Source organism: Candoia aspera, chromosome 12 (assembly GCF_035149785.1).
Source record: "Candoia aspera isolate rCanAsp1 chromosome 12, rCanAsp1.hap2, whole genome shotgun sequence".
Classification (NCBI taxonomy): domain Eukaryota; kingdom Metazoa; phylum Chordata; class Lepidosauria; order Squamata; family Boidae; genus Candoia; species Candoia aspera.
Genome location: NC_086164.1, coordinates 16,268,218 through 16,293,765, shown reverse-complemented (window position 1 = coordinate 16,293,765; position 25,548 = coordinate 16,268,218). Strand labels below are relative to the sequence as shown.

General features: G+C 43.7%; 1 protein-coding gene across 2 annotated transcripts in view; it reads left to right on the top strand.

Moving 5' to 3' along the window:
- The window catches only part of COL4A6 (collagen type IV alpha 6 chain), a 174,713-nt gene that overhangs the window by 137,753 nt on the left and 11,412 nt on the right, over nucleotides 1-25,548 (top strand). For both annotated transcript variants that reach the window (XM_063313371.1, XM_063313370.1), the window contains 15 exons: nucleotides 475-696; nucleotides 1,935-2,096; nucleotides 6,598-6,768; nucleotides 8,185-8,328; nucleotides 9,740-9,865; nucleotides 11,577-11,758; nucleotides 13,076-13,139; nucleotides 13,666-13,740; nucleotides 14,742-14,849; nucleotides 16,686-16,793; nucleotides 17,414-17,485; nucleotides 18,120-18,245; nucleotides 19,953-20,069; nucleotides 21,207-21,368; nucleotides 24,060-24,158. In XM_063313371.1, the coding sequence (XP_063169441.1) occupies nucleotides 475-696; nucleotides 1,935-2,096; nucleotides 6,598-6,768; nucleotides 8,185-8,328; nucleotides 9,740-9,865; nucleotides 11,577-11,758; nucleotides 13,076-13,139; nucleotides 13,666-13,740; nucleotides 14,742-14,849; nucleotides 16,686-16,793; nucleotides 17,414-17,485; nucleotides 18,120-18,245; nucleotides 19,953-20,069; nucleotides 21,207-21,368; nucleotides 24,060-24,158 (1,938 nt within the window). The remainder of the gene's footprint in view (nucleotides 1-474; nucleotides 697-1,934; nucleotides 2,097-6,597; nucleotides 6,769-8,184; nucleotides 8,329-9,739; nucleotides 9,866-11,576; nucleotides 11,759-13,075; nucleotides 13,140-13,665; nucleotides 13,741-14,741; nucleotides 14,850-16,685; nucleotides 16,794-17,413; nucleotides 17,486-18,119; nucleotides 18,246-19,952; nucleotides 20,070-21,206; nucleotides 21,369-24,059; nucleotides 24,159-25,548) is intronic.

The window sequence follows — 25,548 nt, the reverse complement described above, 5'->3', positions numbered from 1 at the left end:
GTCCTGCAAGATTCTGTTAAGGTAACCTTCAATAAAGATAAAGCTACTATTTCTGGGTGTGCTTCTTGTCTGGACTACCTCGCAAGGCCAATAGATGGTCACTGAATATGCTCAGTCTCCACTGAGTTGCTTTTACAGGGCTTCTAAAGATTTTTTTAATGCATCAGCAACTGTGGTACTTCCACAAGCCTGTGGACATTTATTTTGTGGTACAGACACAATGGTGGTTTGCTAGCATAACTGCGACACCATTCTCTGCACATCAAGTATAAATGGAACGACGTTGGCTCTCCTCTGGAACCTCAGCTGCATTCATTGCAGTCCAGATTTTGCTGGAAATCATAATCCCCCTGGATCCATTTGGACCCAGCTCATAATTCTATGTGCAGATTATGGGACACGTGGGCTGTGGCTGTCAATGTTACTTTAAAAATTATGCCTTATTTAAAAATCATGCCTTCCTTTTCTTGAAAGGCTTTCCTGGCCCTCGTGGAGATCCAGGCTCTAAAGGACTACCAGGGGTTGATGGGTCAGATGGGTTGCCTGGCAGTGAAGGCTGTCCTGGTTTGATGGGCACAAAGGGATCTCCGGGAGATGTGTTGGGAGCTGAACGAGGACCCCAAGGGGAACCTGGGCTACCTGGCTTACCAGGAGATAAAGGTTTTTCTGGAGATTTTGGCCTTCCTGGACCAGAAGGTGAGTTCTAAGACATTTCTTGTTTGGTTTAAGAACACAGAAAAGTTACTGAAACAGGTCTGCTTGTGGTTCTTTTTTGGATGGGAAACTCTCCCATTTATGTCTTAGCTTGAGTTCAAAGAGGAAAGATAGAAGGATGGAACTGGGCTCAATGGTTAAAGAAGTAAACTGAAGAGAATATTGAGATCTAGCTTTTTGATTTATCTACGGAGACACTGATGGCTTGTTTTGGTGGAACAATCCACAGTGGTCTCATTCGTCATTGTAGAATCATCCATCTGATTTACAAGCCACAGTGGCTGGTTCACATACCTCACAAAAGGAAAAAAAAACACAAATGGCAAATCCTCTCTTCTGGGTAAAATGTTGGGGTAGAAGTTGCCATTTTTTGCAATTCCTGGAATATGTTTTTCTTTCCCCTAAAAATGCATAAGGGAAACATAAGCAAGCAAACAAAATCAGCCATCCAGCTATGTCTATATTAACTTGTTTGACTTTAATTGGGTGATTAAATAAAGCATCTTACCCTTTCCAAAAAAAAAGCAAGCACTGTCTTATTTCCCTTCAAAGCCAATGTACACAATTCTTCATACATTTATTTAAGTATTTAGATTTATAGCCAGAAGGTTGCAGATACCTCCTGGGGACAAACTAATTCAATGGAAATGAGAACTGCCATCTGTTTACAGAAGAAAACCACAGTTCCTCACCCTTATAGTTAATGAGATAAGACTATAATGAAATTACTTTCGGTCTATACATCAATGTAAACATTTTGGAGGTGCCCTCTTAAACTTGAAATGGAGTCTACTAATCAGGAGCTGTGTTGAGATCAAATCCTACCCATCATTGTCATGAATCTACTTATGGTTTGAAATGGCTGCCCATTTAACACAGGGGTGCACAACTTTTTTCCAAGGTGAGAGCCATTTTTGGCCCTTGAATGTCAAATCAGGGCCACACTCACCCTGATGGGGCTGGACAAAATCTGCACTGACTTTAGATTCATCTACATTTAAAGATAATTAAATTAAATATCATAAATAGGATTCCTCTCCAGCTGTGTACATAGTACTTGCCTCCTTTCATCACTTTTTGGGGTTTCCAGAGGTTGGCGACCTCAGGTTTGGCATGTCAGGTTCAGCATGATGCCTGAATCAATCCCATGAGTTTTGCTGAGCACTCATGTAAGGGGGGAAAAAATGGGACTCAGATCTTTTTGTTGTTGTTGTTTTCAGGTTTGGATGGAAGGCCTGGTCTGCCAGGCAGAAAAGGAGGACGTGGGGAACCAGGTCTTCCAGGCTTTGATGGACCGCCAGGACCACCAGGGCCCGGAGGTCCATTTGGCATCGAAGGAAAACCAGGTCCGAGGGGAGCAATTGGCTTTCTGGGATCACCAGGTATGCCTTGTGGCCTTCAGACATCCCCTCCACAGAACCTTCCTGCAATCCAGCCAGTTGAAAGATACCCTGGAGCTTGATATAACCTTGGTGTTCGGGCTTCTACACTTATTCAGGAGATTCCAGAGACCTGGAGATGGGAGTGAAAAACAAATGTTGAAGCTGCCAGCCAAAAAAACACTGAAGCAGGGTTAGGCTGGCACATTGCAGAGGATTACATTAATGCCCAAGAATGTCTCTGGATGCCATATAGGTCAAAGAGCACAAGCAGGGGAGCAAGATTCAGAGAGTCTCATTAATCAGGTCTAACTTCAAGGAAGAAGGCGTTAGGGGTAGAGAATCTTGGAAATCGAGTGCACAAAACTGTCCTCATTTATATATGAATTTCCTAAGGCAGGTCTCTGTTAAGGCAGGACTCTTTTCCCCAGGATGTCAAATGAATGGCCTAACTGCTCTTTTCCTAGATAAGCTTGACACTGGAATATCCATTGCTCTTCATCAGCGATGTTTTGAAAGTCATTTTTACTCAACCTTAGTGAGTTCTCTTACATCTGCAAGATAAAATTAGAGGAGGCCTTTCTTTTCCCCTCCTTTTTGGAGATGAACTGGGTGTAAATGCAATAAGAAATGAGTGAGCAAATAAGCAAGCAAGCAAGCAAGTATTTTTTTAAAGATAAGCTGACAGGTGGCTGCTGCCCGGTTTTTCATAAATAGCCCTTCCAACCAGGGAAGAAAGAAAAAGGAAATTGAGATGATAGTAGTTTAGCAAAGGAATAAGGTACAGTCTCAGTTCGGTTTCTGGTAAATGGGTCTTTTGGGACTGGCCACCTCAGCTGGACAGTTTTTTGGTCTAGAAGCCAGCTGTTTCCATAGTCACCGTTTTGTGAGGGATTCCACGGTTGTCAAAATTCTACCTATGCCATCTGGCCAACCGAACCCTGGTTTAAAGCTTCTGCTTGGTTGCAATTGTCTGTGGAATCTAGTTGCCCAATCTGCATGAGAGATTATTGTGCCAACATCTGAACTGAAGGTAACAGAACTGTCTTAAAATGAGCCTTTTCATTTCATGATCATACCATTCGTGACTAACTTTCACAATCCATATTCATGCATTAATTTCAGGAATGACTAAACAATGGAAGGTTTGCATCCCTGTCCACTTATTCTCGTCCATCTTTTCTAAGTGCAGCGCCATCCTGTGATCTTTCTGAGCAACGAGAGAGCCCGGTTTTCTTAATTTCTCAACAGTCTCTTAGATGGGTTGCAGTTATAAAACATCTTTAAATCCCTGGACATTTTGAAACCTGTTTTAGAAGAAATGGTTTTTGCTCAAAGCCATTAGGTTGTGACAGCCACAAGTTTCCATATATGAAACAGCATGGAGTTTAATAAACAACTCCACAATAAACTAATTATTATCATAGATAAAAACAATACAAGTACAGTATTTAGCTCTATCACAAGCATAATTCGAAGTTATTCTTGTTCTGGAACAGATGTTACCTTGCAAATGCCTACATCAGTGTTTCTCAACCTCGGTAACTTTAAGATGTGTGGACTTCAAGTCCCAGAATTCCCCAGACAGCATCTTACAGTTGCCATGGTTGAAAATTTCTCATCTTCATGAACAAACATGTATTCAGTGGTCATTTCAAATACATATGGTAGACTGGAAAGTTCTGTAACTGGGGCACCGCCATGGAGAGGGCCCTTCTCCTTGTCACCTCATTGTGAGCCCAACAAAGAGTGGAGCAGCCTTACGTTAGGCTTCCTTGGTGGTTGAACAATATTGAAGAAGATGATCTTTTGGCTCTGTGCCATCTAGGGGCATTTGCTCCAGCCTTGGTGCCTTCCAGAGGTGAGGACATCAGCCTCCTCTGTTCTCAGCAAAGAGTGTGGAGAATGTCAGGATTTGAAGTCTACATCTCTGGCAGCTTCTCAGGCTGGGAAGGCAGGTTTAGGGCTTTCTAGAGTAATGTCAGCCTCTTGAATTGAGTCCAGTATACCGGCAGCCAATGCAGCACAGGGCTGGAGTTGGGTGGTTCCATTTAGCCACTAAACTAACAGTTGCTACATTTTGCACTAGCTTCAGCTCCTGGGCCCTCTTCGATTGGCCTTTCTAATTTGGGATTGATGGGCAGTGCCCCCCCCCCGCCCAATAATCTCAGCAAAGATATGTCCTCCCATTGCCATCCTGATCCCTTTATGAAGGTGCCAGGAATTGGTTTTTTTCTGCTTGCAGTATACAGCATATGCACTGCCACTGATTTGAAATATTTATTTATTTATTATCCTGCCTTTATTATTTTTATAAATAACTCAAGGCGGTGAACGTACCAAATACTCCTTCCTTCCTCCTGTTTTCCCCACAACAACAACCCTGTGAGGTGGGTTGGGCTGAGAGAGAGGGACTGGCCCAAGGGCACCCAGCTGGCTTTCATGCCTAAGGTGGGACTAGAACTCTCAGTCTCCTGGTTTCTAGCCCGTTGCCTTAACCACTAGACCAAACTGGCTCCACTTGACCATGCATGGATCCTTTACCTAGAGGAAAATCCATCCCTGATCCACACCATGAATAACTGTGCTGCCTATTAAGGTGGGGAAGGTGGTCTTCTCTGGCCTTGATGCTACAGCAGAAATAGTTCCTTCAAATACAAATTCAAAGTTCTGGAATGGGAAGGAAAGACAATGAAATCTGGGGGAATAAAAAATTTCCAACAAAATCCTGGAGAAAAATAGTCTTTCCCTTACTCAAATATTTCCACACACACCCCCAATGTTCACTTTTCTCCCTGCCTCCCCCTGTCTAGCCCATCCATACATTTGACTTAAGCCATGTGTAGAGAGAGCTCCATTGTTTTCCAGGTCATCAACTTCATTCTCAGCCTTGTGCTTTCTTCCTGTTTCACATGTTTTTGTCTGTTTTTCCTCACCATGTTTCTGTTCCATTTGCCATCATCTCTCCATTTCTGATGTCACACTGTTTTGGTTTTTGGGGTTCTCCACATAGGCTGCCAAGGTGAGAGCAAATGCTTTGTAGCATAAAAACTCTTGGACTAACAGCTGCCTAGCCTGTTTTGCTACAAAACTTGCACTGACTGTGATACCCCTTATTTCAACCCTGCAAAGAACCACAGCCCTCAGCTTTTTGGAAAGGGATTTGTGTTTGGAGAATGCTGCCCATGGACTTCTCATCCTGGAGAAGGTATATCTGTGTAGACACTAAGAGTCAACACCGATTCAGTGGCAAATAATCAGCCAATCAGCATGGACTTCAGCTTGATGTCAGATCTTCCCTTGTTCCTTCCATCCGCAGACATCTTATATTGTTCCTGAAAAAGAAGTTGTGCCTTTTAGGTGATGTTGCAGTCAGTATTGTACAAAGTTGGTTAGTCCTTTTTAGCCTCCCAGCATTACTCATTTTGGTTGCTGCCTGTCTAAAAAGTTACCTGGACCTTTAAGACTCACCATGATGAATTCAGAACCTAAATTCCACACCATTGGGCTGGGTCATCAGCAAAGGAATTTCTAGCATTGTTAGCACAGTTTTACAGATAATTAATTGGATTCTGCCTGAGTCAAAATTTGATTTTAAGAAGTAAAGACTAGTTCAAATTAAGCTTGACTCCTGGAGACTGGATGGCCATGCCCATGATAATTTTACTGGCAACAGCATAGAAGTGATTTGCCACTGCTTTCTCCTAGAAGATCTGTCAATGTCGCAGTCCAGCTAACAATCCTATGCATTGGTTTCCCATACAGTACTAACCAAGTCCAACCCTGCTTAGCTTTTTCAAGATCAGATAAGCCAGCTAGATGCTGCCCCCAGCGTGGCTTAAAGTCTCCCTTGAGTCAAGCTCAATTTCTGACTTCATCCATGTACAAGTTTAAATCCCTTTGATTTTAGTACGTCTCCTCCACTGAAATCTAGCCCAGCCCAATGTCTAGAGCAGTGTCTCTCAACCTTGGCGACTTTAAGGCATGTGGACTTCAACTCCCAGAATTCTGGGAGTTGAAGTCCACACATCTTAAAGTCACCAAGGTTGAGAAACTGGTCTACAGCATAGAATACTGAAAGGAAGAACAGAGACTGGAAAATGCTTTTTGTTTTAATTTAAAATGAAAGAAGGAAATGTAATTTGACACACCAAGATGTTTCTAACCCCTGTTGGTGGCCTCCATGACCCATGTATTTCCCAAATGGTAACAGATAACTCCTAAATTCTCCCAAACATAAGGGGTTTCACTGTTGGCAATTATCTGCTGGCGTAGGCAGTAACTTTCCTAGGCCTTTTAATTATTAGGCAACTAATACTTTTTTCTTTTACGTTTCTAATCTTGTGTGCATTAGAAAGGCTGCATGATTTTTGCTGCAGTTCAGTTAGCTTTATACAAATAAAATGCTTAGTGTTAACCCACTGAAAGATGGTGCAAGAATGGTAGAAATGTTGTCTTTGAAACTATTGTGATGGTGGATTTTGCTTTGGTTTTGGACATTTAGGGCTTCCTGGAGCCAAAGGCCCAAGAGGTGATGCTGGTTCCCCAGCTCCTGCTGGCATGAAAGGGTTCCCAGGTCCTGATGGTCTGCCGGGACAGCCTGGAGAAAGAGGATTGCCTGGACCTCCAGGCCCCTGGGGCCTAGAAGGAAGCTTGGGGTTTCCGGGCTCAAAAGGTAATTGTTTGGGAATTTATAGTTATGGGCTTTAATGAGAATCTTTGGCTTTGATTTGTTTTGGAACTTTCAGGAAAGCTCTGAATGAACCTGTGAGCTCTGAGACTGGGCTCAGGAGATTTGTGGAGTCCTTGGTGCACTCTGAGCTTGGTTGTTTGCTTGCAGACATTTCATTACCCAATTAAGTAACATCATCAGTGCCATCAGCAGCAGCATGTTACAGTGCCAGTAACATCATGTAACATCATCAATGAGCACTGAAGATATTGCCTAATCTGGCAATGAAACGTCTGCAAGAAATCAACAAGGCTCAGAGAGCACCAGGGGCTCCACAGTTCAACTCTCAGCTGCATATATTCTCTTCGATTGGAATCAGATAGTTCCTTTTAAAATATTTCTAATGCTGCTTTCCCAACAAATTCAAAGTATTTTACAATAATGCAGATGAATAAAGGAATTAGTAATATAACAGCATACCTCAACAGAAAAACTTCCACCAATAATGATATAAGAAGCATGTTCTAAGAATGCTTAGGACACTTACTTTTTATCACATAATAAAGAGGGATTTGGGCCTTAAGACAGAGCAGTAAAATTCAATCCTAAAGTCAGCATTGGCAATCGTGCCAAACCCCCTCCCCAAACCCTACATAAAGATAGATGGAGAAATGAGATGACCACTTTAACAGCAGAACTATTTTATATATTCCTAGCAGTTGAAAGAGTAAGTAAGTATGTAAAACGTTTATTGAGGAAGTCTCCAGACTGTTTCAAAAACAATTGAAAGAAGAAACAATACCGTTTGTTTGTTTTTGTAATTCAAACAGGATAGAGAAGGAGCTCTATTCAGAGGAGACTAAAACCCACCACCCACTTTTTAATGCCAGGGTGACGGCAAACTCTTGCTAAGTATGGTTCAAGTTTTGAATATGACCAGCTTGATCAATATTCTTCCTTTAATATTAACTAAAGAAATCAGTTCAAATATAATCATAAAACTAATTTCACTGTTTCAGGTTAGGACTCATGTTCCCTCTTACAAAATCATTGACGTCAGTGGAAAAATATAGAGGATAAATACAGTATATTGGCAGGATGTGGTGGTGAAAAGAAAGTATATGCAGATGGGCTGAAATTAACATCACCACAGGCCTCTTGTGCACTTAGTCAACTTCTGATCAGAGACCTGTTTCCAAAAGCTTTGCTTTGCCTTTGGCCTTTAGTTAGTTTGAAGGGATTCAGCCATTGTTGCAACCTTGTCTTCATCACTGCCACTTATAGAGTGACCAAGTGAAAGAGCCCTACCTCACCCCATCTACATTGCTTTTTATGGTGGATCTAAAGAAGGTTGAAGATTTGACCACTTCCCAGTTGGCTGATCTAATTATGTTCTTTGGCTTGGTTGTTCCAAACTAGGTGAAAAGGGTTCAGTGGGCATGATTGGTTTTCCTGGAATGCCAGGCCGACCGGGGCTCCCTGGTGTGAATGGCCTGAAAGGAACTTCTGGTGCACCAGGAAGAAATGGAAACCCTGGGTTTTCTGGCTTCCCTGGCCTCAAAGGTGAGTCCAAAAATGTTGCATTAAGCACAGCATAACACCAACCCAACCCAGAAGCTTTTGTGTGTGTGGTGTCTTTGATTCTGAAGTAAATCCATCCTTCTGACACAGCTCCTCCCTTCTGCTATACCTCTCCCCTTTCACCTTTGCTATTATGGTTGGTTACACAGTCGGCCAGATGTTTAGACTGGATTTGGCATTTTTGTCCACCTATTGAGTCCTTCCCAAGAACCTGGGATAGGCAGATGTTGTTGTTTAATAATATTAAAGGTATCATCACAGGATGTAAGTTGTTCCAAGTAAAACTGCCTTTTGCAATTGACTGATGGTGATTTTGTCAAGGTCAATGATGTTCAAGTGTTGTTGTTGTTGTTATTTAAACTTGCATGCCGCCCAACTCTCAACTCTGGGTGGCTCACAACAGTTAAATAAATTACAATAAAATAAATAAAACATTAAAGATAAAGATAAAAGATGGCAAGCGTGATGAAGCGAGGGGTCTCACTGTCCCTCACCAAAGGCCTGGGGGAAGAACTGGGTCTTCATGGCTCTTCTAAATAACAGCAAGTGGCAGCCATCCGGATCTCAGGGGGAACCTCATTTTAGAGGATAGGTGCTGCTACAGAGAAGGTGCACTTCTGGGATCCTGAGAGGTGGCATTGGTTAATTGAAGAAAGCCAGGGTTTACCAACCCTACAGGATCAAATTGGCCAGGCAGATGTAATGAGAGACAGATGGTCCCTCAAGTAACCAGGCCCTGTGACATATAGGACTTTATAGGTAACAACCAGCACATTGAATTGCACCCTGAAGCAAACCAGCAACCAGTGCAGCTTGCAAAGCAGGGATGTTACACGGGCATACTGAGGCATGCCCATCACTGCATTCTGGACCAGCTGAAGCTTCCAGGTGGTCTTCAAGGGCAGCCCTATGTAGAGAGCATTGCAGTAGTTAAGCATCAAAGTGACTAGGACATGAGTTTTCTTGCCCAGTGTTCAGACTTGCCTCCCAGAATACATGTTAGGATACACATTCCTATTTCACATCCATCCTTTAAAGCCCTGAAGTCTTTGTCACAACTTCTTCCCATGTCCTTCCAAAACTCTACTTGTAACGCAACCTAAGCATATGCAACTGAAACAACTAGTTAATTGTTCTCCTGCTTACATCTGTCTCCCTTGGCCTTCTTTTGATAGTTCTTCTGGGTCAGACTCTTGATAGTAAGTTCCTCAGGAGAGAGATCTGTCTCCTTCTGTTCTATATACTGTAATTTGCTAAGTGCTTTGGGGCTGTATAAATTATGACAATCTGATCTCCAGATCTAGATATCTCTAAGCAGGAATGTCTGGTGCCCTCTGGATCTGTATAGGTAGAATCAGCCTCTTGCTGCATTTCTCTTTCTTCTTTTGTACAGGAGACAGAGGTGTTCGGGGTCCTCCTGGTCCTCCCATTTTCAGGCCCCCAACTCTGGCCCTCAGATTCAAAGGGAACAGAGGAGATCCTGGACCAGTTGGACAGAGTGGATTTCCAGGGCCAAGAGGTATGTGTTTGGTATTAGATAATAACACCCACTTTATGTGTTTGTCCTGAATTACTTGGCCATTGATAAGTGTCCAGGCTGGCTTTCTTTGTCCCGTTGCCCTTGAGATGTACTGGAACTACAACTCCCAACCAATCCAGAGTAAGGAAATCTGTCCTTGTCTGTGGACTTGACCTGTTTAATTAAAGCTAAGTGGGAATCCCCAAATCCCCTTTTGTGAGAGACTTGCCTTCCTCTAAGGGACGCGGTGGCGCTGCGGGTTAAACCGCTGAGCTGTTGATCGGAAGGTCGGCGGTTCGAAACCGCGCGGCGGGGTGAGCTCCCGTGGCTAGTCCCAGCTCCTGCTCACCTAGCAGTTCGAAAACATGCAAATGTGAGTAGATCAATAGGTACCGCTTCGGCGGGAAGGTAACGGCGTTCCGAGTCGTCATGCTGGCCACATGACCCGGAAGTGTCTATGACAACGCCGGCTCCAAGGCTTAGAAACGGAGATGAGCACCGCCCCCTAGAGTCGGACTCGACTGGACTTTACGTCAAGGGAAACCTTTACCTTTACCTGCCTTCCTCTAATGAGGGGCAGTGGGAAGATTGTGCTGAACTTTTAAAGGACTGACTCATTTTATCTTTGCAAAATGTCTTATTTTTCTTCCCCAACTCAGAGTTTTAAGATTTGTTGCTCAAATTTCTCTACTCTCACTTCCCAGATGAGAAAGGAAACTGCTCTGAGATGTTCTTTTAATGGGAAGCAGCCCACAAGTGTTTGAAATAAATAAGCAAGCAAAAGAATATTATTCCTTCATTTTTAGATGGTCCTTGTGGGTGCTCTGAGTACCATTTTTTTTTAATGGGGAACCTTCAACCGCCTCATAAAGTAAGCCAGGCCTTTACTCCTATTAATCTAAATTTTTAGAAAAAATTATGTTGTTGATGTGGCCATTTCACTTCCATGCTCTCCAAAGGCCTGAGAGAAAGCTGGGCCAAATGTTTGAACCAGATGTGACTATAGCATGGCTAGGAATTCTGAAAGTTGCATTGTCACCCACTGAAGGAGTATTTAATTCCTGCTCTACTACAGGAGGAGCTGCAGATGTGCTTCAAATCCCTAACACAAAACTTTCAAACATCTAACACATCCGAGGCTCATTTCAGGGATTGTAAAGGCAATATGTTGTTTTATTGTAAACCGCCCAGAGTCCCTCCTTGCGGGGAGATGGGCGGTGATAAATTTGATTGATTGATTGATTGATTGATAAATAAATAAATAAATAAATATGCTCTGAGCATCCAGTTCCTAAGAGTGGAAGAAAACAGGTTAGACTGTTGCTCTCACTATTCTTTAAGTAGTAGAGAAATCAAGGAATTTCCCTACTATTAGCTAGGGAAATCAAGCTGCTGGGCTAAATCATCCATTGATCTGCCACCAAGACCGCATTTAAGCACAAATGGCTACTTGAGTTGGGAGCTCTGTTGAGGATGCAGGGATGACCAACAGAAGAGAGCCATGGCCATCCTGCCTTTTCTGTGGACTTGAGGTTAACTGTTTTGGAAAACAGAATGCCAGCCCATGCATTTCCTGTGTCATGAAATAAAACTCTAATTATTGTAGCACATGCTGCTTTAGCATGTAACTTATCTCAGAATAGGCCGAATGAAATCTGCCAACCTGCATTTTTGAAGAAGCACTGGACACACTATATCGCTCTTTCCTTAGGGGAGAAAGGAGCCCCAGGTCGCCACGGGCAACCTGGGCTTCCAGGAAGAGCTGGGTCACCCGCTAGAGAGAAAGGACTTCCAGGAGACCGGGGTTTTCCAGGAACGTTTGGCCCTCCTGGGTTATTGGGACAGAAGGGATTTGGTGGCATCTCAGGCTTTCCTGGAATGCCTGGAGGAAGGGTAAGTATCCTTTCTCTTTTTCTTTTTTGATCCTAGTTGGGTGGGAAGCACTTCCATCTTCCTTGAAAAGAAAGCCAAGTTCAGTGGTGGCAACAGTTTTTAGAATTTCTGAGTCTTAGTATACTCCTAGCAAGTTCAGGATCCTTTGGATCCTTCATAAGATTTTGGTCCATATCTTCATCACCAGGTGGAAGCAGACCAGCCAGGATCCTAAAGGGGCTCCGTGTCTGCTATGGGATTATGGCAGAAGATGTGAGGACAGAGCCAGGAGACAGCCTCTCTGCGTTTCCCTGGTCTCCTGTGCTCCTGTACTCCTGCACAACCAACAACTGGGAAAGGAATCTAGCAGAGTTTCTTGCGGCTGTGCAAAATCTATCCTTCGTTGTTGATCTTGCAGCTGGGTTGTGTAGCACTGCATAGATTGCCAGAAGATTCTTTCCATGGGAACTGGCATTCTAAAACAGGAGTTGGCAGTAGCCCTGAAGTCTTTCCCATTTCTAGAACCCCCACCAACTACCTTGCCCCCAAATGCTGTATATACTATTAAAAACATTCTGTGACACCTTGTGCGTCTTCTAAGCTTGCACATTATAGTGAAGTACCACAGATGTTGTGGTATGTGGGAATGACCTTAGGAGACAGGAAAGAGAGCCACAGACTGGACAACCAGCATGCAAAAAGGTTTCTCAGCCCACAGAAGAGAGGATGGCGTGGAAACGTTTCAGGAGGGACCCTCCCTAGTTCTGGGAAGAATAAAAGTGGAAGAAGGAAGGAGTCCTTTCAGTCTTGCAAGATTCCGTTAGTGTAACCTTACAATAAAGATGGCGCTAGGACTCCTGGTTGTTCTTCTTGCCTGGGCTACTTCACAGGGCTAACAATAATGGACACTGGGTGGTTTTGTCCACCTCATATTTGAAGGCCAGATCTGTTGTGAAGTGAGAAGTTGTGAAAAAAGTTGTGAAAAAGTGAAGTTGTGCAGGCTGTTACAAGAGTTTATGAAGTATGCCATACGATCATGACTAGGCCTTAATCAGCTTCTTTTCTCTTCTTCCTCCCTTCAAAATACGGTCTGGTCCCAGCCTGGCACCCTTTAGATGTGTTAGGAGGATAACCCTCACCTTCAACTTTGCTGGGTAGAAATTTTTAAGAGTTGGCAGACTCACCGCCTTTAAAGGAAAGCAGGTTGGGGTGCGCTACTTGAGTCGCAAAACTATATTGCTGGATAGTGACCAGAAAGGAGCTTCCTATCTGGGGACTGGGAGGCAAATCACACTACAATAAAAGCTGAATTCAATATCAATTATGACTATTCAACAGGGCGCTGATGGTATACCAGGCTTGCCTGGGTCCCCAGGAATGATGGGATCGCGTGGTCCAAAAGGTAAGCCATTGGTGTGGTCTTGCTAGCATTTTTAAAAAGCAAACAACGAAGGGGCCCTTATGGACTTTTTGCTGAGAAAAGAAAAAAAAAGAACTGATGATTTATGGATTGGATAATTAGAAAGGGTAGATTATGGAAAGAAGGAAAATTTGATGTAACCTTAGAGAGAGAGCAAGATGTAAATGTACTTATAACTGCTGTTAAGAAGACTGGAAACCACTTCTTTATTATTCTTCCTTTTTTCTTCTTTTCTATTTCGTTTTTGCTTTTCTGTTCTTTTTTCTCCATTTTTCTTATCTTTAACTCAAATTTTGCATTGTTTTTACCCTGTGGAAAAAAACGTCCTTAATAAAAATGATATACATATACATATACAAAAAGCAAACAGCAAAGGAGGATAGAGTGGAAGAGAAAATGGTACTGGAAAACCAAAGGGTTTTCCAAGAAAATTCTGGGAGTGGGAGGCATGTAGTGGGTTGTCAGAAATGCTGAGGAGAAAGGCAGATGATTGTGTTTCCATTTCCAGGTGACCGAGGGGAATCGCGAGGAGTCCCTGGTGGTGTGGGACCTAAGGGCCAACGAGGGGACCGTGGGCTTCCAGGTGAATAAGAAATCAATGGCCTGAAATGGCTCAAGGAAGGGGAACTAGCAGGATTACCTGAGATTACTTTTACTAGAACATTAAGTGAACGTCCACCTTCCTTAAGGGGTCAATGTTAGCTTCCTCAGGTTCTGTGACAGCATGCTAGAAATGAGGTACTTGCTAACTGAAATGTATTTATGTATTTATTTAACAAATTTTGCCACCACCCATCTCCTCCCACCAGAGGACTCCGGGCGGTTTACAACAAAATAAAACAATAAGCCTACAATATAAATATAAGATATAAAAATACAATTACAAGTAGACAATAAAAATAAAAATAAAATCTGAGTGGCAGATGATCTAACTCAGTTCTTGTGTGCAACCAGCGTTCTAGGGCACTTGTTGTTCAGTCGTGTCCGACTCTTCATGACCTCATGGACCACAGCACGCCAGGCCTTCCTGTCCTCCACTGTATCCTGGAGTTTACTCAAATTCATGTTCATTGCATTGGTGATGCTATCTCACCATCTCATCCTCTGCCGTCCCCTTCTCCTGTTGCCTTCAGTCTTTCCTAGCATTAGGGCACTAGCCATCCCCAAATGTGACAACTCCCCTCCCCGCCCCAAACCAGGCAGCAGAGCCAAGTCTTCAGATTCCTCTGAAAGGCCAGGAGTGATGGGGCTAACCTCACCGCCACGGGCAACGTGTTCCATAGGGTGGGAACCCTGTGGTTCCGCAGTATGGTAGGGGGACTGTTACTCAATGACATGTTTATTGGATAGACATTTGCCAGCTCAGCCTTGGCATTTCCTGCTAAAAAGAGAGTCAGTTGGAAAAGGTGGAAACTATGATTTTGGACTCCTTCTGTCCCATGGAAGCACTGAGTTCATCCGTCTTAGAGATGTGAAAGCCTGGGAAAAAATCAGAAGAAAAACAGGGGTACAAATTTTCAATTCCAAGAATTTCTTAGATTGGGGGAGATTGCAATTTAATAGCTTTTCTTCTGGTTTTTGAAGGTATAAGAGGTGTCCAAGGAGCAAAAGGTGACCCAGGTTACCCAGGAGGTCTTGGGCTAAAAGGGCAGAAAGGTATGGCGGGGAACCCTGGACAAGAAGGACCACCAGGTAACCAAAGCCATTTTCTTTTGATGCTTGGGGAGAGACATGTCATTAGCAAAGTGTTGGTTTGGATCCTCCAATGCAGCCAGTGCTAGCTGGGGAATTCTGGGAGTTGAAGTCCATGTATCTTACAGTTGCCAAGGTTGAGAAACACTGCTCCAGTGCATTGGGGTTAGCAGCTTTTTTGCATCCAAGAACCTCTCTGGAACTCTCAGAAAAATATCTGCAAAATTGAAGGATACTGAAACAAATTCTCATGCAAGATCACTCAAATCTCATCAGATTTTGATAAAGATTTTGTCCATTTTGGGCTAGAGACACCAAGTTACAATAACATAATCTTGCAAGTCTGAGTGCACTTCCCCCCTCCCTCCTTTTATTTTCGTGAGAACTAAGGGGGGTCTCATGTCCCTCAATAGCCAGCATTAAGAGGCTTGTTGACTGCTGGCCTTTGGTAGCCTTATCCCCGCAGTTATCCAATCTCCTTTTAAGTCATCCAAGTTGACATCCATCCATGCATCATGTGTGAATGAGTTCCACTTTTCAATCCATACTTGCCCTCCTGCTCTCTGCAAGGCTTTGATAATATATTGTGCATACATCTAGTTCAGCTTTGTCCCATGATTGGTGACACATCATGCAGCAGTATTTTTGAAAGAAGAGACGCAAAAAGCAGAACTTATTTAGGATGGTTCATATTGTTTATTTAAAATGAAGGGCGGGGGGTGGGTGGGTCCAGGTGGGTTCCCATATGCAAAATGTTCTGTCCTTGCGGAAGGAAAATTCCAAGATATTATTGAGTGTTCAGTTTTCCCTCTGGACCATGCTAATCCAGCTGTTCCAGAAATGGCCCACCAGTTTTCCAGAGGCCAATCTCAACTGGAAGTGGTACCTGGTGATCTGACCATGGTCCTGTCCTGAAACTAGTTTATTTGATTATGGAAGCACCCACTTTCATTTAAGATTGAATTCATTTAAGCATCTGTGCAAGCTCACTGGACAATCAATACTTCAACTGACCATGAGATACTCTAGATTTGCTCATTTATAGTGTGTGGTAACTAGGACACTGTCTGAAAGTAAGTGATTCAGCAACGTGGCTGAGTGTCAGTCCTTTGAAGTGGCAAGGATCACAGGAATGAAACTATTCTAATAGGGCACTGTTTCTCAACCTTGACAACTGTAAGATGTCTAGCCTTCAACTCCCAGGATTCCCCAGCCAGCATTATCTCTTAATGTTTGCTGCATACCTTCTTCAATGTTATCTATGCACACCTTTACACCAAATCTCAGCAGGTGGCAGCAAGTAATCAAGCTTGGTTGATCTTGGATGCTAAGCAGGGTTGGCTCTGGTTAGTATTTGAAGAGACAGCCATTTGGGAATTCCAGATGGGAAGTCGAAAAAACATCCCAGAAGAAAGTGTGGCATACTACTTCCATGTCATTGCCAAGAAAACTTTGTGGAGTTGACCTTGACTCAAGGGAGACTTGATTTATCTAATCTGTCTGAAACTAAAGTGGATTAAATTTGGTCAGTGTCTAGATGGGAAAACTCTGGAAGCCTTCATGCATTGCCTTATGTTGTAACTCATATAAGCTGTAAACTTAAGTAAGTGCTAAATACTTAATATCCTGTGCTTCCATTCTCTAATTCTAAATTTATGTCCTTGGAAATCCATTCCGTGGAGTTCACTTGAGTAAGACTCACAGCTTCTGAAGGTTTTAACCCAATATAGGTATATATTCTGCAACTTTAGAAGCTCGAGTTTAAATTATTTCTTTTTTTATTATTAATTTATTACATTTATGTCACAGCCCATGTCCCCCAATTTTTCCCCTTAGGCTTCCCTGGAGCTGGTGGTTCGAGGGGCAACCCAGGTCGTCCAGGTAATCCTGGGCAGCGTGGACCTCCAGGATTTGCTGGATCTCCTGGCATTCCAGGACTAAAAGGTTTGTTTTGCATTTTGGGGTTGTGGTTCAAAACATTAGTTTTAGAGAGAAACTCAAGTTGTGGTTTGGAATTACAAATGAAATCTTGCAGACTCTTGGCATAGTAGATGGATCAGTGGGTCATCATGCTGGAGAAGAATGATCAATTCTTACTGGTAGCAGTTGGGAGTGAGCAGTGGGGTCATGGAGAAAGCTACAGTTGATGACTGCTAGGTGTCCCTGATTCACCCGTCCTAGCAGGCCATTCCTATTTCAGGGTCAATTAATTGGTTTCATCCATGATGGTGACTTAGGGTGGGGCCTCTTCAGTGAAGGCTCCAGTATAAAGGTTTCTATTTCCAAGAATGTTTGTTTCACTTCCTTGCTTTGACAAGCAGTTGGTCAGGAATTCTCCACTTCTTTGGAAAACGTCTTGCATGATCTCGACATTATCCAGTATTGTATTATATGACTGGATTGATTTTTGTCTCCAGAGTTACCTTTGTAAGCTTCCTGGTAGGTCTCTTGGCCAAAGAGATCTACTACTTCCTTGCAGTAGATAGAAAATGCTGCTGCTGTATATTTATTATCTCTCAGTTACCACCTAATATGCCATCAAACATTCTCAAATGTATCTACAGGATTCCCAGGAATTCCAGGACTGCCTGGTCTAAATGGCTTACCAGGCACTAAAGGCTCACCTGGAAAACAAGGTAAATCAAGACATCCTTTGGAAGCTTCCAGCAGTATTGCCCAAATGCAGTAACATCATCCCTTAAATGCTGCAATTATGTACATGCCTCCCAACTTCTGATGCAAATATGTGATTCCAACAGAAGAGAATCTCTGTAGCTCAGGGTTGAACTACACAGTCCTCGGTTTCATGACCCAACAAGGTAGCATCATCAGTGCTAGTCACACTGATCAAGGCAAGTGACACGCACTGACAGTGTTACCTGGTTGGGTCATGAAAAGTCTGCAAGCAAACAACCAAGCTCAGAGAGAGCACCAAGAACTCTGTAAACATGTGAGTTGCGGCTTTTGTGTGATGATGTCACCCCACACATTTCAGCATTTGCCCTCTCCCTGCAGACACCCAGAGAAGCATCTAAAAACCTGGGTGTGGGCCCTTCCAATCCTTTTCCTGCTGATTCTTAAAAGCTGTGTTTTGCCTTCTCCCCATCTTGCACTCAGATTCTGAAGCATCAATGCTACAGAAACAGAAATATGCTTTTCCAGCTTCATGGCACTTTGGTGCCCTGTGATTTATTTGAATCAAGAATTGCCAATTGTTAATAAACAAAGGGTGGGTCAAGCTGCTTTTAATGCTTTTTCTAATTTTATTAGGCCTGAGTGAAAATGGACTTCCTGGACCAGCAGGGCTTCCAGGTGTCAAAGGACAACGAGGTGACCCCGGCTTCCAGATTGGAGCTCCAGGTCTTCGTGGGCAAAAAGGACTTGCAGGAGAAATGGGTAAATAATAGAAGTTGCAAGAGAGAATATTATTGTCGAGTAATGTCAAGAGCTGTAACAGCAATCAAATCATCATGAATAGTATCAAGAATAACTAAGCTTGGGAAGACTTGGCACAAATCTTGCCTCCATCATGAACTTGTCATGAAGGTGTCGAAAGGATACCTTTGTCCCCCACTGTAAAATAAGCCACACCTCTCTTGCAGGATTGTTGTAAAGAATGCTCTACTCAAGTAAGATAAACCCAAGTGCTTAATATTCAAATACTCAAAATTTCATTCTACTGGATTATTTACTGCAGTTGTTTTTACTCTAAAGGAAAACTAGGGTTTCCCTTCCCTCTCACAAATAGCTTTTATTATTTATTTTTATTTATTTTTAAGCAAATTTATAAGGCTGCCCAACTCATACACGGTGACTCCAGGCAGCTTACAGAATTAAAAACCATAAAAACACAATAGACCCACACCCCCGGTGGCAACAAACACATTTATATCAGCCACTTGATTGGCTCCGAAGGCGCTTGGGGTCCCCAGGCCCACTGACAGAACCATGTCTTCAGGGCCTTCTGGAAAAGGAGCAAGAGGGGATCTTATCTCTGGGGGAACAATGATCCGAAGGGAGGGAACCACCATGGAGCAGGCCCTTTTCCTTGGCCCCACTAGATGCACTTCCCTAACTGAAGGGACCCGCAACATACTCCGCCTCTCTGCTCTGGTGGGCCGGGTGGATGTGACTGGGGAAAGGTGGTCCTGCAAATAACCTGGCCCCAAGCCATGCAGGGCTTTAAAGGTGATAACCAGCACCTTGAATTGGACCCAGAAGCGAATCAGCAACCAATGCAGCTCCCGCAAAAGAGGTGACACATGTGCAACTCTAGGCTTGTGCAAAACTACGCAGGCCTCTGCATTTTGAACCAACTGAAGCTTCTGAATACTTTCAAGGGCAGCCCCATGTAGAGTGCATTACAGTAGTCCAAACGGACTAAAATGGAAATGTTTTAAATTTGCTGAGAATACAGGAAAATATCTTCCTTTGCAGGCCCGGATCATAAGTTTATGTCTGCCTTCTTTCAGATAAATTCAGTGGCAGGCTTGATCTTGTAAAGTAGATCAAGGTTGACTTCCTGTGATAGCATCCGTGCTGATGTCTTAACCGCGTTACAGATGTGGCCTGCCTTCTGGGATTTTTTTTTTCTTTTTTGGCCTAGCCTACAACTCCGGACTTACTTGGTAGTCCCCCACCCAAATACTAATCTAGTCCAACTCTGCTTGCTACTTGTTGAGACAGTAGACAATTGTTGAGACAATATGGAAAAACCTGAGTTACAGCTGACTGTTGATGAGGGAGGATCAAAGGCCTTTCCTGGCTTCCATCTAGCCATGTTCTTTATATGTTCTTTTCCTGGCTTTCCATCTAGCCATGTTCTTTACTCCACTGCATTCCCCTTTCCCGTCTACCAGATTTTCCTCCCAAACACTAAACATCTGCAGCTCCTCCGAGCATGCCCATTTCATATTTGGTTGGCTTTGGGAGAGAGAAAGAGATTGTCCCAGTGATGAGCCATAACTGACAACTGCAGAATTAGCAGCTTCAAATCCAACATGACTGTCACTTTATTATATCTTTTAATAAATTAATATATATCCTCTGGGTTTTCTCCTAGAGGGATGTAGAGTCTGGGAATGCTTGTTTATATCGTTCTAGGTGCCCCTGGAAGCCCGGGTCTCACTGGTTTGCAAGGGCCCCCTGGCACCTCTCTGCCTTCAACGATTCCTGGGAGGCCTGGTGATGCTGGACCTCCTGGAGAAGATGGACTGCAAGGTGTGGAATGAGAGACTTTTGGGATGGGTTTTTACAGGAAGATTTCATTTATGAAACATGCTAAGTCATAGCATCCCTTGTGCAATTTTGGCTTAACCTTAAGCTGTGGCTTGTGTGAACCCAACCAGTGTGGCTAGTAAGTCTTGATTCATGGTCTAGAGTGGTTGCAAGCTCAGCAAACTGGTTTATTTAATAGCCTTGGCTGAAAAAACTGGTTCAAAAAAACATGCAACCCCACTTTAAAACAGAAAAAAGAGGATCACTTTATTTGTATACTGAAAAAGTGCTCAAGTAAAAATTAAGGTCGATGGGTGAAATAATGGCAGTGTCCATATAACATGTTACAAATCTAGCAGCTGCATTCCCAGAACATATTCAACTTGGTTCATTTTAAACTTGGTTAGCTGTGGCTTAGCCTGATGAGCGAACTCAAGCCCCATACATAGTTAATTTTTTGTTCAATGTATTGTTCAAACCTAGAACAATTCAGTACCAAGCATGTCAGAGAAACACAGCTAATATGTGGTTCCAGTTGTCTTTGAATCACTAATTTCTTGCACTTGAAATGCCCTGGTGGAACATCATCTGTTTGAGCCTATCAGGAATTTAATTCATGCTGACTCCAGATAGAAGAAAAGTTATGTGGTGGTGGTGTTGTTATTAGCCTTCTTTGAAGGGCCAAATGAAAATGAGGTAAGGGTACCTTCATTTGATGATTCACATATAAAGTGGTCATGTTGGAAGGTCTACTTTTTAATACAGGTAGGCCTCATTAACAACTGCCTCACTTAGCAACTGTTTGCAGTTATGACGATGATGAAAAAGTAACTTTGCAGCCAGTCCTCACATTTACAACCTTTGCAGGTCTGTAAAGCTGCAGTCAGGTCATAAGCACAGTCGCAGTTTCACGCAGTGACCACTTCGCTTAATGACCAAGTTGCCAGTCCCAGTTGTGGTCGCTAAATAAGGAAGGCCTGTTTTTAAAAGGGGCCTCTCAACATCTTCCCATGCAACTCATAGGGACAATTTCAGGATTTGAAGGGGCTGAGATTCTGTAAGGGTTCTGGTATAGCAGAGCCTCCAGGAGGTTAAGAACTGATGGGCAACAACATCTCCTTGGCTCCTCCGTTTGCCCAGGCTTCCAAGGACCTCCTGGGCCACAAGGACCACCAGGCCCAGCCTTCAATCAAGGCGATCGAGGTAATCCAGGCTTCACCGGTTCTCCTGGTTTCCCAGGCCCCAAAGGTGATGCAGGCATCCCTGGACTTAGTGGAGTCCCTGGTGCCTCAGGTTTCAAAGGTAAGGCATTACAGTATGGAATTTCATTCTCATCCTCAAAGGCCTGAAATGCTTTTTTCCTCTAATCCTCTGTCACCTTTCAGGATAGCTGAGGTGAGCCTTACCTGGAAAGGGGAGTCATCCTTGCTGTCAAAGTGAAGTAAGAGTCAGTGTGCCTAAAGGCCTCAAGGGTTGTTAGGTGTAGCCCTTGATCCCACAAAATGAGATGCGTTGGGCTTCAGCTCCCGAAATCCCAAACGACCAACACCCATGCTAACTAGAGATGCTCTGTGAAAGGCTACATAAAGAGTTCTGTCACACCATTCCACAGGAATAAGATTAGGAAATGTCACCAGTGTAAGTCAAGAATATAAAATAGAGAAAATATACAACAGTTGTGTATAATGAAGATGGAAACTATATGGATTATAGTTAAACATTAGAAAGAATTTCCTAATGGTAAAAGCTCTTTGGCAGGACAACAGATTACTTTGGGAGGGGGAAGCCCCCTCGCTCAGTGATGTTTCAGGTGGTAACTGTGGCCCTCTGTCAGGGAGGCTACAGCTGTGTCCTACATTTTACATCTTGCACTGAGCAGAGGGGAGGGGGGTGTCTAGATACTGTTTAACGTTGTCTTGGCCAATTCTGATTCTAAATTAAATCAGCTTCCAAAGAAAACCAACCAGAGTTAACAACTCTAGTCCACACATCTAAAAAAACCCCTGTTCAAAGCTGAAGAAAGACCACAAGGGAAGTGCCAGGTGATACTCCCTGGGAAAGACACAACACCATCATGGTGTCATCACTGGACAGGCCTAGAGACAAAGGTTTTTGAAGCCATGCCCGCAACTAGGGGGGGCAAGCAGGGCATGTGCCCCAGGCGCTGCACTGGGGGGACTCCAAAATAAGTGCTGGGGGGGCACCAAAATGGGCACGGAATCCATGTGTGCCCCAAGTGACACAGACCCTAGTTGTGGGCCTGTTTGAAGCCCACATTTGTATGTTGAATTGGGACCCAGGAAGACCCAGATCAACCTCAGCCAAGACGGGCTGCTGGATGACTTTGGGCCATTTGCTGTCTTTTAAAGCAACCTACCCCAGAGGGTTAGACTGCTCACTGGAGGGAATGATATTAAAGGCAAAACTGAAATACTCTGGCCACATAATGAGAAGACAGGACACCCTGGAGAAGATGCTGATGCTAGGGAGAGTGGAGGGCAAAAGGAAGAGGGGCCGACCGAGGGCAAGGTGGATGGATGATATTCTAGAGGTGACGGACTCGTCCCTGGGGGAGCTGGGGATGTTGACGACTGACAGGAAGCTCTGGCGTGGGCTGGCCCATGAAGCCACAAAGAGTCGGAAGCGACTGAAGAATAAACAACAAAACCCCAGAGGATTACCCTTAGAAGAAAGTTGGGATATGCAGATGCTGACTGCAGTCAGGAAATCAGAAGACGCTTAATACTTGGGAGAAGAGCAATGACAAATCTCGATAAAATAGTTAAGAGCAGAGACATCACACTGACAACAAAGGCCCGCATAGTTAAAGCAATGGTGTTCCCTGTAGTAACATATGGCTGCGAGAGCTGGACCATAAGGAAGGCTGAGAGAAGGAAGATAGATGCTTTTGAACTGTGGTGTTGGAGGAAAATTCTGAGAGTGCCTTGGACTGCAAGAAGATCAAACCAGTCCATCCTCCAGGACATAAAGCCAGACTGCTCACTTGAGGGAATGATATTAAAGGCAAAACTGAAATACTTTGGCCACATAATGAGAAGACAGGACACTCTGGAGAAGATGCTGATGCTGGGGAGAGTGGAGGGCAAAAGGAAGAGGGGCCGACCAAGGGCAAAGTGGATGGATGATATTCTAGAGGTGACGGACTCGTCCCTGGGGGAGCTGGGGGTGGTGACGACCGACAGGAAGCTCTGGCGTGGGCTGGTCCATGAAGCCACAAAGAGTCGGAAGCGACTGAACGAATAAACAACAAAACCCCAGAGGGTTACCCTTAGAAGAAAGTCGGGATATAATCTAAGAGACTACAATAGGAAGCTTAGCTTCTCTGAAATACCAGCTTCTGCTATCTTGGGATTTATTTTGTACAGCTGTCCACTTGCTAAGTGATGAGGTTTTGGGGAGCTGGTTTTTATTTCATTGTGAAATTGGGATCCCTCTCTGAAAGGGAAAAAGGGGCACACGTTTTTAGGCTGTTTGAGCAGGTACATTCTGCGGCCTACTTTGGGTCCTCAGATGATTTGGTTCCCAAAATTGTTGAGTGTGTAACTCTGATACTTGGAGGACAGGTTGGTGGGAGATCTCTTCCTTTTGCAGACTTGGATTGTGTGATGTTTCTTCATTTAAGCTGAGCTATCTTGGTGGTGAGGAGGCACTCCCCAAGTGGCTGGATCTGGGACTAGAAACTAAGTTTAATTTTATTTTCATTGACCAGAATGTATTAAATAAGGTCCCCTCATCACATTAACAAAAATTAAATTGGGACAACTTTTGGTAGTCTTTGGGGTCCGTACTGAGGTTTGAGGTGGCACACAATTCCAGTCTTTTGCCATACGACTGGGCAAGGTGGACATTGAGGCAACATCGGTGCTTGTAAAAAGTATTCGAAAACAGGAGAAGCTGCTGTGTCTGGTGAATTTTCAGTCTTGCGTGATTTAGAAGCTGGTCTCTGGATCTTCTACTTTTCTCTCTCCTCAGGATTCAGAGGTGACCCAGGTTTCATGGGAATGCCCGGGAAAGATGGACCTGTGGGTGATCCAGGTTCTCCTGGTCCAAAAGGTGCAACAGGCCTTCCAGGTAAGTCCTGGAAAATGCACATAACTCCAGACCAAACCATATGAGCATGGGATAGATGATTGGCTGTGTACCATTCATGAGAAGTTGTGGGGAAGCTGGGAAAGGGATGGAAGGAAGATCAGACATAAACGATCAAGAGATCCTTATCTCAGAAATAGCAACTCAGCCCAGGTGGGGAGAAATCTAAGAAACAATTTGAATCCAAAAGACTCTGCCTTAATTAGCTCACTATAAGTGAGGGTGGAAAATTCCTCGGATAGTTTCTAAGATTCTGTATTTACTTCCAGACCAGCATTCCAGATGCCCTACTGAAATCTCTGCACTATAGTTCTTGCCTCCTTGATTTTGCCCAGCTGCACTGGGCTTGACTTTCATCATTCTAGGATGAACCCAAAGTTTAAGTTTATTTTGAAGCTGAAGTTAGGATAGAGAAGTTTATGGGGTTTTCAGAATTTACGGAACTTTGCTTGCTGTATCGGTCCAGGAGAAATTTGTGGTCCCAAAGTGGTCCCTGCATCACTGGGTGCTACATTTGGGGTTCCAGACAGGAATCATGCCATTTTGTAGGACATTCCTCTCCATTGTCAGGCATTCTTGGGTTATTCTGGGATCTTTTTTTTACCTTGGTCTTTTCTGAAAAGTTAAAGGTTTAGTGGGATTCTCTAGGCTGATACATCTTCTATCGCTGATTGGCAGCTGGAATAACAGTTGGAGGGGGGAGATTGGGATGGTCTGTCCTGACTAGGAATGTTCTGCACTCTAGCAGTTCGTTGCATGGTGGTTGCACATTGTCCCCTCTGCTAATGACAGAAAAACCTGACCTTGCATTTTCTGACCAAATTGGTATGATACCCATGAACGTCATCTCTGTTGGCAGATGCTGGGAAAGCCTTTAGCCCAGGAGAGGTCAAAAAAGTCACACACCAAGCATTTCTATAAAAATAATGTATTTACAGAAAGCAAAAACAAAAGCAAAACATTTAAAGGACTTAGCTCCCTTTGGAGCAAGCCTTGCTTGCCTACATTGCCGGCAGAGAGAAAAAAAAAGAAGTGAGAACAAGTCCGGGCAGGGTTCCTCCCCCCAGGCTATTTTGCATGAAGCACGTGAGAGGAGACAATCTAATACAACCTTTTAACCCGGCCAAAATGATTAGGCACAATAGCAGTCTTAATCTATTAGTAGGAAAACCTCAACACTCCCCTTTTTACACTACAGATTAAGATGCATAACCAATCTTCTCTGACAACTGTATATGTCTTTCCATTCACATTACTTTACCATTATCTCCCCTTTGGTTTAACAGAAAGCTACCATTCTTCTTCCTGTGTTTTTCCAAACCTAGGTTGTTATATTTCCAAGGCTTTTTAATGTGAAATGGCTTTTCATGCA